At 31.9% G+C, this 13798-nt stretch overlaps 1 protein-coding gene across 2 annotated transcripts; it reads left to right on the top strand.

Annotated features, from left to right (window-relative positions):
- The first annotated feature begins 7797 nt into the window (after positions 1 to 7797).
- LOC118055456 (probable methyltransferase PMT2) lies at positions 7798 to 13480 on the top strand. Of its 2 annotated transcripts, XM_035067372.2 has the most exons (7): positions 7798 to 7955; positions 8067 to 8715; positions 8809 to 9019; positions 9145 to 9439; positions 9606 to 9995; positions 10371 to 10448; positions 13002 to 13480. In XM_035067372.2, the coding sequence occupies exons 2-7, from the start codon at positions 8068 to 8070 to the stop codon at positions 13225 to 13227; spliced, it is 1848 nt and encodes a 615-aa protein (XP_034923263.1). In that variant the 5' UTR covers positions 7798 to 7955; position 8067; the 3' UTR covers positions 13228 to 13480. The 2 variants fall into 2 exon arrangements, with proteins under 2 accessions (XP_034923263.1, XP_034923271.1); XM_035067380.2 differs by lacking the exon at positions 7798 to 7955 and having other exon boundaries at positions 7989 to 8715.
- Positions 13481 to 13798: the final 318 nt, after the last annotated feature.

Consider the following 13798-nt stretch of genomic DNA (forward strand, 5'->3'; position numbering starts at 1 on the left):
ATATAAATATACTTTTTTTTGTTTACTTGTTTAAAAAAGAGTGGGATCAATCATCAAAAGCTAGTGCAGGGGCAACATTGAGAAAATTATAGAATGAATATCATGTTAACAGAATTGAATAGTACAGGGACCACGAGCTCATTGCTCCTGAACCCTGTTTGTAAATACCTTGGAAAATCCCCTCTTTTTCTTTTTCTTTTCTATCTCCGTCTGAATGATCGTCCGACCCCATCCCCTCTCAACGTCACATTTATTCCATGTTTATTTAGGGACCCATGTGGGGTTACATAACATTCTTTCACCGCCACAGAAAAAAATTAAAAATTAAAAATAAAATTCGTTTATCGCCTCTTTTTTCCTTTCGACCAGGACCTCGTTACTCGCTTAATCTTTTTTATTATTATTAATGTTAGTATTTAAACAGCTTGCATTGCAGGTATTTTAATTAATTTTATAAATTTTAAAATTAAAAATAAGTTTTTAGTGATCATTATATTAAAAACATAAAATTAAAACTGAATCCACAGTAAAAGCAAACCGTTCCAAGTTCTTACCATTTGAGATCTATTAAATGAATATTACTCGCTTAATTTCAGAACACGGGAGATCAGGATTTTAATCGGGATATCTCGGTTCATCATTTCTTGCCTGAGAGCAGTAGAAAGCATAGATAATTTGAGATATCATTTTTTTATCAATCTTTGCATAAGTCTTTTTTTTATTATTTTCTCTATGAAACTATCTCGCATATAATTCTCCGTACTGATCCGGTTTTCTTGATTCTTTTCACTTTCCCGTTGCATAGTGTGTTTAACAATTCCGTATTTTATTTTTATCATTTTTTTTATTTTACTTACTGTACTATACTATAGTTTTTAACTGTTTATCATAATGCATTTTAAAAAAATATATAACAAAAATACTGATGAAATTGCTAAAAAGGTTTAAAGTATGAAATATAAAAATCTAGATATTAAAATATTAAATAATGTTTCAAGAAAGGATGGCAATGGCACCTGTACTGTCTATACTTAAGTATAGCAATTCAGTCCGAGTTCAATAGAAGCTAATCTCATTTGAATTTAGATAATTATGATGCTCGATAAATAATGTGTAAGATGTAAAGATTGTCAAACCTGAATCAAAACCAACATAAATCTAAACCTAAATCTATATTTATATTGCATGAATATTTTTATAAAACATCTATATTTTTTTTCAATACAATATGATATATACATGTTTCAGTATTAACATAAAATATATATATATATATATAGTATTTATCATTTCATCATTTAATATATACACACACTTTAAATATATATTAGCTATTTTATTTTTTATTTGGTGATAATTGATACTCATATAAACACCCGAAACTCGATTGATAGTTTATGAATATTTAAATTTTATATTGAGTGGGTAAGATAAGATATAAATATCAAGAAATCGGACTAGTAGAGTATCTATTGTTATTCTTGTCTGTATCCAAACTTGACCCAAAATAACTACATGAATTCAAAAGAGTATGATTTTTTTACATCTAAATCTCACCCTGTAAGTTTTAGATACCACTGGATATCCATAACTCAAAACTTGACAGTGAGTAATGTAATTCATAATTATTTAGTATATGATTAGTTTTATATACATTGTGGTTATTTTTTTATATTTCATGTCGAACTCGGGTCATAATTTGGATAATGTTTGGATGGAGTATACCAAGATTCATGTCTGTCTTGAAATCCTATTTTTGCCTTCAAATTTTACCCAATCCGAATCCCGACCAGGTCTAAAGATTTCCTATCTATTCAGGTGAGTTCAAACCGGTATCTATCATATTCATGTGAAATTATCATTCCTAATTTCAAATGATGTTGCCCTTGAAATAAGAGATTTGTTGAGATGAAAAGTGACGAAGTTCCAAACATATTAGGCGATTAAAAATCAAAATCTGTCTTTTACGCAAATTAACTTGTAAAGAAACGGGACTCTCGCATCCAAAACAGATTCAATGTCTCGAGCTCTTAATTTTTTTTAAAATAAAACATTAATTATACGACTTCAAATAATAGCAATTAAATTAAAAGAAGCCAAATCCTCTTGCAAAAAAATTATAACTCTTAAAATATTGTTTCACTAACAGTGTAATGATATTCACGGAAAAAAAAAAAAAACTTAACAGTAACTTTAAAATAAATTGAAATCTTTTTATAGGACTCATTTGTTATTTTTAAATTGATAGGAGACAAACAAATATTTATTTATATTAACTACACAGTAAAACAACCAAAATATTATTATATGCTAAAAAACAATTAAACAAGTCGTGAAGGGATATTCATTTTTATTTTTATTTTTTTATTAACATGGATATCTCGTACCAGTTTGTCGCGCGTCTCGATTAATCTCACAGATCTCTAAAATTAACGATAACCATGTAGGCTCCAGTGACCCTGAGGTTTGTGAGACTCGAACTATGATCTCCATGGAGTAAACTCAAAGCATGGCCAATTAAATTACACTCCTCATGGTTGGCATTTATTCTTACAATGACACTTAAGGGATAATCTAGTATTTGTCAAATAAAAAAATAATAATAAACAATTAAAATGCATAATGAGACAACCAAAATCCCCTTAAAATCATAAATTTAAAACTTGAAGTTGATTGTTGCTTTTGACTTTTCACAATGGTTTTTATGTTATTACCAGGTTAGTTTAGAGGCGAATTTTGCACTATTAAACTAAAAAAAATAAAATAAAATAAAAAGATGAGTGCACGTGTATGAAACTGACAAGCGAGTGAGCATTTCAGGCAGCGTGTGCAAAACCTCCTAGCAACAAAAAATGTCTCCTTGTTGCGTCATTGAAAGTGCCTCTGTATCCTTTTTTATTTGAAGCGATGCATGTTGAATATGTTGATCTAGTTGCGTCGAAGGGCTTTTTTTTTCTTTTTCTCTCTCTTTCCTAAAAAATTACAATTTTGCTCTTTTTATTACTGATATTTAAACTTCAATAATTGTTCTTTTAATTTTTTAATTTTAACCATTTTGTTTTATTTGTTTTTAATTTTATCATTTCATCCTAATTCCGCAGCAAAGCAATACACCAAGTTTGGTTAGATATTAGAGCTCGTCTAATATTGTGGTGTCGATTGTTATTGAAAGTGTTTTTAGTTTAGAAATATATTAAAATAATTTTTTTTTTTTTTAATTTTTTTTTGATATTAACATGTCAAATGAATTTTAAAACACAAAAAAAATTAATTTAAAACAAAAAAAACTTTTATTTTTTTAAATATATTTAAAAAAAAAAAAAAAAAAAAGCTCTACAAAACATGTTTTTATACCGATGGGAGTTGTGCCAGTTCCCAATCCAGCTAAGAGGAGGAACGAAAGGCATATTCCATTCAAGTTCGAGGGTGTATTTACTATAGCAGTAAACTGTTCGGAGAGGATTAAATGAAAAATATAAGAGCGACTTTCACAAGCGTGAAAATCAAATTTTGTTTTGTTTCACAATAAACATCATTTTTAAAGTATTTTTTATTTTTAAAGTAAATTTTTGATTCAAAGTTTGTTTAGAGTATAGTTTTGATTGTTTTTTAAATAGTTTTCACTTATAAATATACCAAAATAATATATATATATATTTTTAAAAAAATTATTGTTGATATTAGTATATCAAAATGATTTAAAATCATTAAAAAATATTAATTTAAAATATAAAAATTTAAAAATATTATTTTTTAAATATTTCTGAATATAAAAATAAACATGGATTCACAAAAAAAACAACATCTTGTCGAGAAAAGGGGCAAAAAATGAGGAAAGGATAGAAGGAGAATAAAAACTCGTATAACAACCATTCTATATAGGCAACTGTTGCATAATGGTGATTTTGAATGGAATCGTATAATTGTTGGATAAAATTTAATTTAAGCAAGCACACTCCTTCGATACATAACTGCTATTAATATTATTTTTTTAGAGCTATTAAATAAAAAAAATCCAAAAATCCCGTCACGAATAAACACACGAAAAAGATTAAAAAAAATGGTTAAAATTAAGGGGTGTTTCTCCGGTATTTAAACCGGAATTTTAAAAAAAATTATTTTTTTTCTTCAAATTAATTACATATTTTTTAAACGAAACAACAGCCACTTCCATATCATCCTCTATACTACAATGATGAATCTCTCCCTGTTATCTTCATGCCATTCTCGTGGTTTAAAACTCGTTAAAAAAACATTTCTCTCTGTATATTTTTTTCCTGTTAATTTATCGCCTTCTCCTAAAATTAAAGAATCGTCAATGAAAAGAGATGAATGGATGATATATATATATATATATTTTATTTTGGGGGGTGGGTAATCAGAAGATATCTTATCCTTGTCTGGTGAACTGTAGAGGGGATGAGGACGAGTGGTAGGTGACGAGATTGATGGCCTGTGTTTCGTTGTGGGATAGATTGATTTTATTTTGGAAGCGTAAAAATTTATTGTTTAAGTGTTATTGTTGGATTTTTTTAAAAAACAAATTTATGACCCACAGTCCACACCATAAAAAAAAAAAAAAGCTAAGAAAACAATGATTATGGATCCCCTAAAATAAAGAAATTAATGAAAAAAATATTAAAAAACAAATCATCAAAAAATCCAAATGAGATGGTTAAAACCCACGAGCAAAACTAAGCAAACAATCATTGTTTGATAAGTGGGCGGACTTATGATCTTTTTATCACAAAAAAAAATATTGAAATGATGTAATTTTTTTTTTAAAATCTAAAATTAAAATTATTGACTCGAGATTTAAAAATATAAAAAAACAATAAAAAAAAACATTCGAGCAAAAACCTGATGAACTTATTAAATCCATGACTCTAGATATGATGTCAAGATAACTCAATATAAAAAAAAAAAGGATAAGTAAACAAAGAATATCAATTTTTAAAAAGAAATTTTTTAAAAAAATAAAATTCCTTCAAATGTTGCCTCAATTAAATGTTAGGGTGCAGTCAATAAATTTAATATAATAAAAAAATAAAATGTTATTACTGTATAAAAAGAATGAAAAAACAAATAAACTTCTAGATTATTTGCTTGACCAATCATTGATATAAGTGTTATTTTATTATGCAAATAAAAAGAAAATGACGAAAAAATTCCTTAATAATTGACCATTTTTTTCATACTCTAAGTATAATGTATTTTCAAAATTAAACAAAAAAAATTATCATTATACTACTTAAATTTACAGTGATTCTCCTCAAGTGTTGCCGGAAAAAGGGGCCGCGTCCTTTTAAATTTTTGTTTTTGTAATGATGCAGTTCATTCCCATTGTTTGTTTTTTCAATCAATAAATAAGTTACGGGAGGCCCAGGAGAAAGAGGCTGCCTTGGCAAAACATGCCTGTTTCCGTTGACACGAGCCCAGTGAAGAGTATCGGGCCGTCACCTCTCCAACATGTAATGTAAATATACTCTCGATCTGTCATTGCAAGTTTACGACACTACTAGTGTTTTCTTGCACAAAATAAAAATTTCAAGAATTTCTATATTTCAAGAACATATTTATTTTCTAGCTGATAAATGAATACGATAATAGTTTATTACATGGTGGGGCCGATGATTAAATCGGTCCGAGAATTGCAAACACTCTATACTTTCATAAAGGCACGGGGTCTGGGTGTTGTTGCAGCGCCATCATGGCCCCAGATCCACATGATAACAACTGTGCTCTCGCCACCTGATCTGATCAGGTCAATAAACAATAATGGTCGTGCAGTCCAGTTTTCAAACAGGTTGCCGCGTGAGCCCCACCTCCTCTTAAACTAATAAGTATAAAAAGAGAAAAAAAAAAGATAAAGGAAATATATAAATGGGCCAGCCCCATCGCCGAATCCATTTCGAGAACAGTCTCGACCATGGTTGTTAAAATCGCGATCTCGTAAAATCTACGTCTCTCTTTATAACTCGGAATCATAAAATTTTTATTTCGTTAATACGCGTAAATCGAAATTTTCATTTCACCATTTCACCGAAACAATCAGTCTGATTCGAAATCGAAAAAAATTTCTCACTCGACTCCAGCTTCCAGTTGTCAAAATTTTCAGACAACTCTGTCTGGATGTCATGCCTAATATAATACTTTTTTTCATTTCACATTATCTGAAAATATATTAAAATAATATTTAATATGTAAAAATATTTTAGCTAAAATATAATAATTATTTTTTTCAAAAACATTTCTTGTCACAATCATATGAAGAAAAATAGAACAAACCTCAGTGCCGAAATGAAAAATATAAAATGTTTGGATTGATTATTAGACACTGAGAGGTAGAGTTTTTAAGTGCAAAGACAGATTTTCGAGCTGGAAGAAAAGAATAAGCCAGGTGTCGAAATTTTCGGATCGATTCGATGTAGATATCAGATTAAATGTAATTACTATTTGGCATTTGCGAGCACTTCCTCCATCCCTTTCTAGCAAAGTTAAGCCCAGTTCAACCATTTTATTTTTTATTTATGTGGTTTCATGTTTAAGCTTTAGATTACTTATATGATGGGTATTGAAGACTTATATAATTGTTAACTTCAGGGCCCGTAGAATTAGTTGAGATACACGCAAGCTGTCCCGGATATCCACGTTAAACTAAAAAAAAAAGTTAAGCCCAACTCGGATAATGACTCGGTCCGTGATTACGTTTTTTTTAGCTGTTTTGATATGTTCAAATAGTTTGCTGGTTGACTATGTTAGGCTTGACAAAATCATACCAAGGCGCTTTTTTTTAAAAAAAAAAAATATGGGTAAAATATTACTAATTGAAAAAAAATAGCAAAACAATACATTTTATAATTAAAAAACTTGACATTCAAGTTTATTGCTGTTAAAAGATTACGACAATAAAAAAAATTGTGAAATGAATTAAATACAAGAAAAGAATAAATAAAAGAGAAATAAAAAAATAAATCGAGAGCACGATGAAGCTTTGATTTGATATTATCAATAAAATCTTAAAGAGGTAAATTTAATAATACTAAAAAGAATCCACAACAGTAATAAAGTGAGCGAGTCAAACTTGTTAGCTGAGGCAATTTAAGTTTTTTTTTTTTTTTTGAGATAACAAGTGTGGTATAGTTGGGTGACGGTTAATGACCTTTAATTGTGTTATTGAATTCATAGATTTTTTTATTAACATCAATGATGTTATATTTAAAGTTTGACGCGTCTCTTATAGTTGTTTTTTTCCTTATCCCTCTCTCTCTTACATATAGCCTATTTCACAATTTTTTGAAACGTTATATATTTATGAACAACGACAAATTTAAATGACGTGTTTTTTTAATCAACATGTATACATTGTGTTATCTCATTGATTTTAAAAAATTTGTATTATTTTGTTAATATTTTTTTAAAAAACATATTATTTTTTTAAAATCATTAACTTTTATCTAATTTAATATAAGAAATATTTATTTTTGTGATGATACTATATTTTTGAAAATATTTTATTTTTTTTTACTTCAAATAATTTTTTTTAATTTATTTAATATACTAATATAAAAATATTTAATATATTTAAAATACAATAAGTTTGATACAATTAGAAATACTTCTAATTGATAAATAAAAAGATTGGCTTAAAGATATACTTGAGAATCTCAAAACAAAAATATTATTTTAATATATTAATTTTAAAAATAAATTTTATTTAAAAAATTATTATTTTAAAATAAAAAAATATTTTAAACCATTATGAAAGAGTCCTAAAACACTGCTTCCTGGAAATAACAGCACTGTTATTATTATCAATAATAATATATTATTATTCTACTAGAGAGATTTTTTCCACTGAGATTGAGATTAAGATAAATTAAGATCAAGATCTCCCCTTCGTTAACCCTTACTCGAGCTGAACCCGACAGCTAGTCTGCATCTTCATGCGATCTGTAAGCTTCTCTGCTTTGCTGTTAAAAAATAGTGTGTTTTTTTTTTTAAGACTTTTGCTTATCTGATCTGATCTGATCTGTTACCATACCTTATCTTTCTCCTTCAACAAGAATGGCATTGAAAAGCAGTTCAGCTGATGGCAGAACCAGGAGTTCTATACAGATATTCATCGTTGTTGGGTTATGCTGTTTTTTTTACATCTTGGGTGCTTGGCAAAGAAGTGGATTTGGCAAGGCTGACAATCTTGCCATGGAGATTACTAAGAGTACAGGAGATTGTAATATAATCCCAAATCTTAATTTTGAGACCCATCACGGTGGTGATGCTGGGTCCAGTGATGATTCCGATTCAAAACCCAAAACTTTTCAGCCTTGCCATTCTCGTTTTACTGATTACACTCCTTGTCAAGATCAGAAGCGTGCTATGACTTTTCCCAGGGAAAACATGATTTATCGAGAGAGACACTGTCCTCCTCAGGAGGAAAAGCTTCACTGCTTGATACCGGCACCTCAAGGTTACGTTACCCCATTTCCTTGGCCTAAGAGTCGTGACTATGTGCCCTTTGCTAATGCACCCTATAAGAGTTTGACTGTCGAGAAGGCTATTCAGAATTGGGTCCAATACGAGGGCAATGTATTTAGGTTTCCTGGTGGAGGCACACAGTTTCCACAAGGAGCAGATAAGTATATCGATCAGCTAGCTTCGGTGTTACCATTTACCAATGGGACAGTCAGAACTGCATTGGACACTGGTTGTGGGGTATGTTAAGTTCTCCATACTCCTGTAGAAAATTGTAAATCTACGTACAATACTTTTGCATCTGTTTCTTATTGTTCATTTCTTTGTGTCTAGGTTGCCAGTTTGGGTGCGTACCTCTGGAGCAGGAATGTCATTACCATGTCATTTGCTCCAAGAGATTCACATGAAGCGCAGGTTCAATTTGCCCTGGAAAGAGGTGTACCTGCTGTTATTGGTGTTTTTGGTTCTGTAAAGCTTCCATATCCATCCAAAGCCTTTGACATGGCTCACTGCTCTCGTTGCTTGATTCCATGGGGAGCTAATGGTAAGAGCCACTTCATATCAAGGCATTGCCTTTCTTTTCTTTTGTCCCTTTGTCCTATCAGGTGTTTGTTTATTGCCTTTACTTATGACAGCAGTATTTAAGGTGATGAGTTTTTCTTCTTACAGATGGGATGTACTTAATGGAAGTCGACCGAGTTCTCAGACCTGGTGGTTACTGGGTGCTTTCTGGACCTCCCATCAATTGGAAGAATAATTACAAATCATGGCAGCGTCCCAAGGAGGAACTTCAGGAGGAACAGAGAAAGATCGAAGAGACTGCCAAACTTCTTTGCTGGGATAAGAAGTATGAAAAGGGTGAAATGGCCATTTGGCAAAAGAGAGTAAATGCTGATTCCTGTCGTGCTAGACAAGATGATTCCAGAGCTACCCTTTGCAAATCTGCAGACGTGGATGATGTGTGGTATGGCTCTGTAACTGAAATTTCTCTTCAAATTATTGGCTGAACAGTACCACCATACTCTCACTTTATGTGATGATTTTCCTTGTGCTCCATATCGTTGAACCTAACCTATCAGCATTTTTCTCTTTTGTGCTTTAGATTTATTCCCAATTTTTGTGATTATTAGGTACAAGAAAATGGAGGCATGCATCACTCCATATTCTGACAGTGGCAGCTCAGATGAATTGGCTGGTGGGGCATTGAAGGTGTTTCCAGAGAGGCTCTATGCTATCCCTCCAAGAGTTGCTAGTGGTTCTATTCCCGGAGTTTCTGTTGAAACATACCAGGATTACAATAATGAATGGAAAAAGCATGTAAATGCTTACAAGAAAATAAATAAGCTTATTGACTCTGGACGATATCGCAACATTATGGATATGAATGCGGGGTTGGGAGGATTTGCTGCTGCTCTTGAGTCTCCAAAATTGTGGGTTATGAATGTGGTGCCAACCATAGCTGAGAAAAGTACTCTGGGTGTGATATATGAGAGAGGATTGATTGGAATCTATCATGACTGGTAAACCTTTGATTTCTGAATCCTTCTTCTGGACTTCAGCTTTTAAGTGTTTTTCATAGTATATTTTCTTCTTCTTTCTCAAGCAATACAACTAATGTTTACTATTTTTATGTTGCAATGTGGGAGAAATTTAATTCAGTATATGGAATCTTTAGATGGTGCCCAATATGTGGCCTGTGAAGTACCCTCTAACATTTGGTTCCAAGAAAATCTACTTTCCAATAACAAAATTTGGGTCTTCTTCCAGCTCTGAGTTATGAATCACTAAGATGTGTTCATATGTTGACCTGATTCATTTTCTGTTAATTTTCATTTCAGGTTTAATAATTTATGACGATGAAGTGCTTATTTATTTACAATGTCCATCTCTTACAGGTGTGAAGCTTTCTCCACATACCCAAGGACTTATGACCTTATCCATGCCAGTGGAGTTTTCAGTTTGTACAGGGACAAGTAAGTAATGCTTTAATTCCTTATGTTTGCTTAAAGTTACATCAATTCTTTATTCATCATATATGCTTTACCAATGGTGTTTCCCTGGTACTCACCATGCCAATGCATGATACCATTTTGTTTGTAGTTGGTGCTCAAGTACAATCAGCTTCTTTTTGTTTGTGTAGTAGGGTATATGTGCATTTGTGATGTTCAGGGGTATCCAGTTTTAAGTTTCTTCAAAGCCATTTCATCATGTATTTGTCATTATCATGTACACGTAGAAAACATAAATTACATTGCATTGGGCCTGGGTTTTTTTCTTTAGAAGATTATGCCTTGTGTTATTTCTGTCTGTTAGTGCAATGTATAAAAGCAACTCAATTAACAAGGAAATGCGAGGTGGCCTGGTGGTTGATAGCATTGTTTACATGTTTGAAATCCATGTCCAAGTCCTCGACACCTTTGCCATATATTCTTTCAAATACAGAGACCTTTCCTTTTTTTTTGGAACTTTATAGACAAATACTCAACCAAAACAATCTGCGGATATCAAGTAGTCCATGAACTACTTAAATGATAATTTTAGTTTGAGAGTGAATCTGTCTCCTGTAAGGGGTGGATCAGGGCTCTTATAACATGTGATCAACAATGAGGCAATTTTGGCATGAGATTATACATTGCAACAAGACTTGCTGGTGTGCTATATTGAACTAGATCAATTTGTCCTTAGTAATTGTGTAGCTAGTTCTGTTTTCCTAACATATAAAGTCAGATGTGATCAGCCACTGGATGAATTTCCTTGATAACCTTGTGATGTATTGGCATTATTATTTTTTCTACCCTTGCACAACCCCTATCTAACATTGCTTCACCATTTGTCCATTTGTTAATTGAAATCGAATAATAAGCTATAAAGCTTTGAAATATAACCTTGTTTGACATTTTTAATTGAACACGATAATATCTTCTTATGAGCTGAAGCTCGGTAGTTAAAGTGTGTTCTAGGGTGCCTCTAGATGAATTGAAAGGTGATTTAATTTTTTTTTCCATGTGTTGGTTTGACTTTCATAACATTTTTGAAAATTTCACACAATTCAGCAAAGTTTTTTAGACTGCACAGTACATTCTTAATATTCAGCACCTGATTTACTAAAGAATGCAGAGCGAAAACTTGGGGAGTAGTTTATAGGTCGGGATTGGATTTCAAGAGTAATGTTGGTGATGCAGGACAGTAAAGTTACAGAATGGAAAAAGTAAATAAACCCTGGAGATCCACTTTTGATTCCTTGAATCCACAAGGAAGATAGGAGACCTGGAGAAACACTAGGTAGAACAATGCTTTGCAAAGTTTTCAATACTATGTTTTATTCATCAATGGCAATGCTCCCCAAATTAATGTCTATGTGCACTGAAATAGGCAAGAAACGAAACCTAGTAGAATTTAATACAAAATAGGTAACCAGTAATTTCCTAAACAACAATAGAATAAGGATAAATTATTAAATCTTCCTAGTGTATTGCTCCCTTAGATAATCTTAGTGTATTGCTCACTCGCATGAAAATAGGACTCAACATATAGAAGTTAATTAAGGGATAACATGCTAATCTTCCCCAATCGACATGAAAATGGTTCCTACTTTTATGGAGGTGCCTAATGATTTTTCTTAAATAAAAATAACTAAACAGAAATACTAGCTAACTAAACTTGGTAACAGTTCTTTATCAGTTAAGCTTTTAGGAGATAAACAAATTAGCAAGGATGGAATTAGGAAAAAACAAAAGAAACCTTGCATCACACCAGGGATGTCAGAAAGTTCAACTGACATCCAGTTCAAAAGCAGGTTGGACCAAAGCTTGGTTCCAACTGAATGTCATGATAAGCAGCGAAGAAAATTCTAGAATTAATGCAAATACAAGTAAGGACATGCTAGAATCTCCCTCATTATTAAAAACTGGTTTCTTGCATTGCTAGAACCCCCAGTCGGCATTCTACCTGAACCCTCACTTGGCATTTTGCCCCATGTTTGTCTGGGTGAATGCTGACATCGTGTGTCCAACATTTGAAATAAGCTGCATAGAGAACTCAATCATGGTGACTTTGAATCAGCACACTAAATTTTAAGGACTTAGCAGCACTTTTAGATTGAGTTTCTGTTTGTGTCTGTCGCACATGTATTTTGTTGGTCAGTGCCTGTGTTAAGACCAACAACTCAACTCAAAGTTTTAGTCTCAAGCTAGTAGATGCTGGTTTCCTTTTTTTTTTTTTTTTTTCTTTTTGTCACTCTATTTTGTCAAAAATGCCGGCTTTTTTCTTCCTTGCTTCTTTTCGTTTCTTACTAGATAAAATTTGCTTTCCATTTTCATCTCTTTCACACCAGTTCATCCATTTTTCTATATTGTACATGGCTGAATTATCCGAGACAATCTTTCTTTATTTTTAAATTGAAACATTTCCACTGCCTGTGGTGGAATCAATTGCAGTTCACTTTTCTGTCTGATTCTGTACAGCTATACCATATTACGTTTCTCATGCCATTGTTACCCGTTTAACCTGTAATTAAATGATTGCAGGTGTGACATGGAGGACATTCTTCTGGAGATGGATCGGATTTTGCGACCAGAAGGTGCAGTTATATTCCGTGATGAAGTTGATGTTCTTGTTAAGGTGAGGAAGATGGTAGGAGGAATGAAATGGGATACTAAAATGGTGGACCATGAAGATGGCCCCCTAGTTCCTGAGAAGATATTGGTTGCTGTCAAGCAGTATTGGGTTGGAAACTCAACCTCCGCTCAGTGAATGATGAATGGCAATTGGTGAAACCTTCTCTCGTCTTTAGCTGTACAAGACATGGCATGTATGGATATGTTTAAGCATGGGTTTTTGATTCCTTGGGGAGTACGGCGGAGCATAGGAGGGGGGGTTCTACACGATTTAACCGTATAATGTTTTACTAGCCATTAATAGCCCATGCTGTATTCTAGTGGTAATTTATGGATTCCTCCGAACCTGTAAGGTTTTTGACATCAATATTTTTGTTCTTCTTTTTTCAGTCTGGTATTCCGGCCAAATGGTTATGAACACACTGGCTCTCCCGAATTCCTAATTATGACTGCAGAAATTCTAATATCTTATTAGCAGCCGATCCCGTTTAGAACATGTGAAGTTACCCAGTTTGAAATTCAACTGACATAACATTCATGGATTTGGGATTAATCGTATGTTTATGATGCGGGATCTTTTTAGTAAAATAAATAATTTTCAGTACATTTTATTTTTTTATTTTGTGTGATATGTTTTTTTTTTTCTATTTGAAAGGAATATTTTTTTTTTCCTGTTTTTCAATGTTTTTCTTTTCTATTAAGGTTGT

Source organism: Populus alba, chromosome 8 (assembly GCF_005239225.2).
Source record: "Populus alba chromosome 8, ASM523922v2, whole genome shotgun sequence".
NCBI lineage: Eukaryota > Viridiplantae > Streptophyta > Magnoliopsida > Malpighiales > Salicaceae > Populus > Populus alba.

Excerpts from the sequence above, each read along its gene's own strand:
- LOC118055456 (XM_035067372.2), top strand. The coding sequence starts at position 8,068 with ATGGCATTGAAAAGCAGTTCAGCTGATGGCAGAACCAGGAGTTCTATA. Across the intron at positions 9,440-9,605 it reads GCAGACGTGGATGATGTGTG|GTACAAGAAAATGGAGGCAT; the intron begins GTATGGCTCTGT and ends TGTGATTATTAG. Across the intron at positions 9,996-10,370 it reads ATTGGAATCTATCATGACTG|GTGTGAAGCTTTCTCCACAT; the intron begins GTAAACCTTTGA and ends CATCTCTTACAG.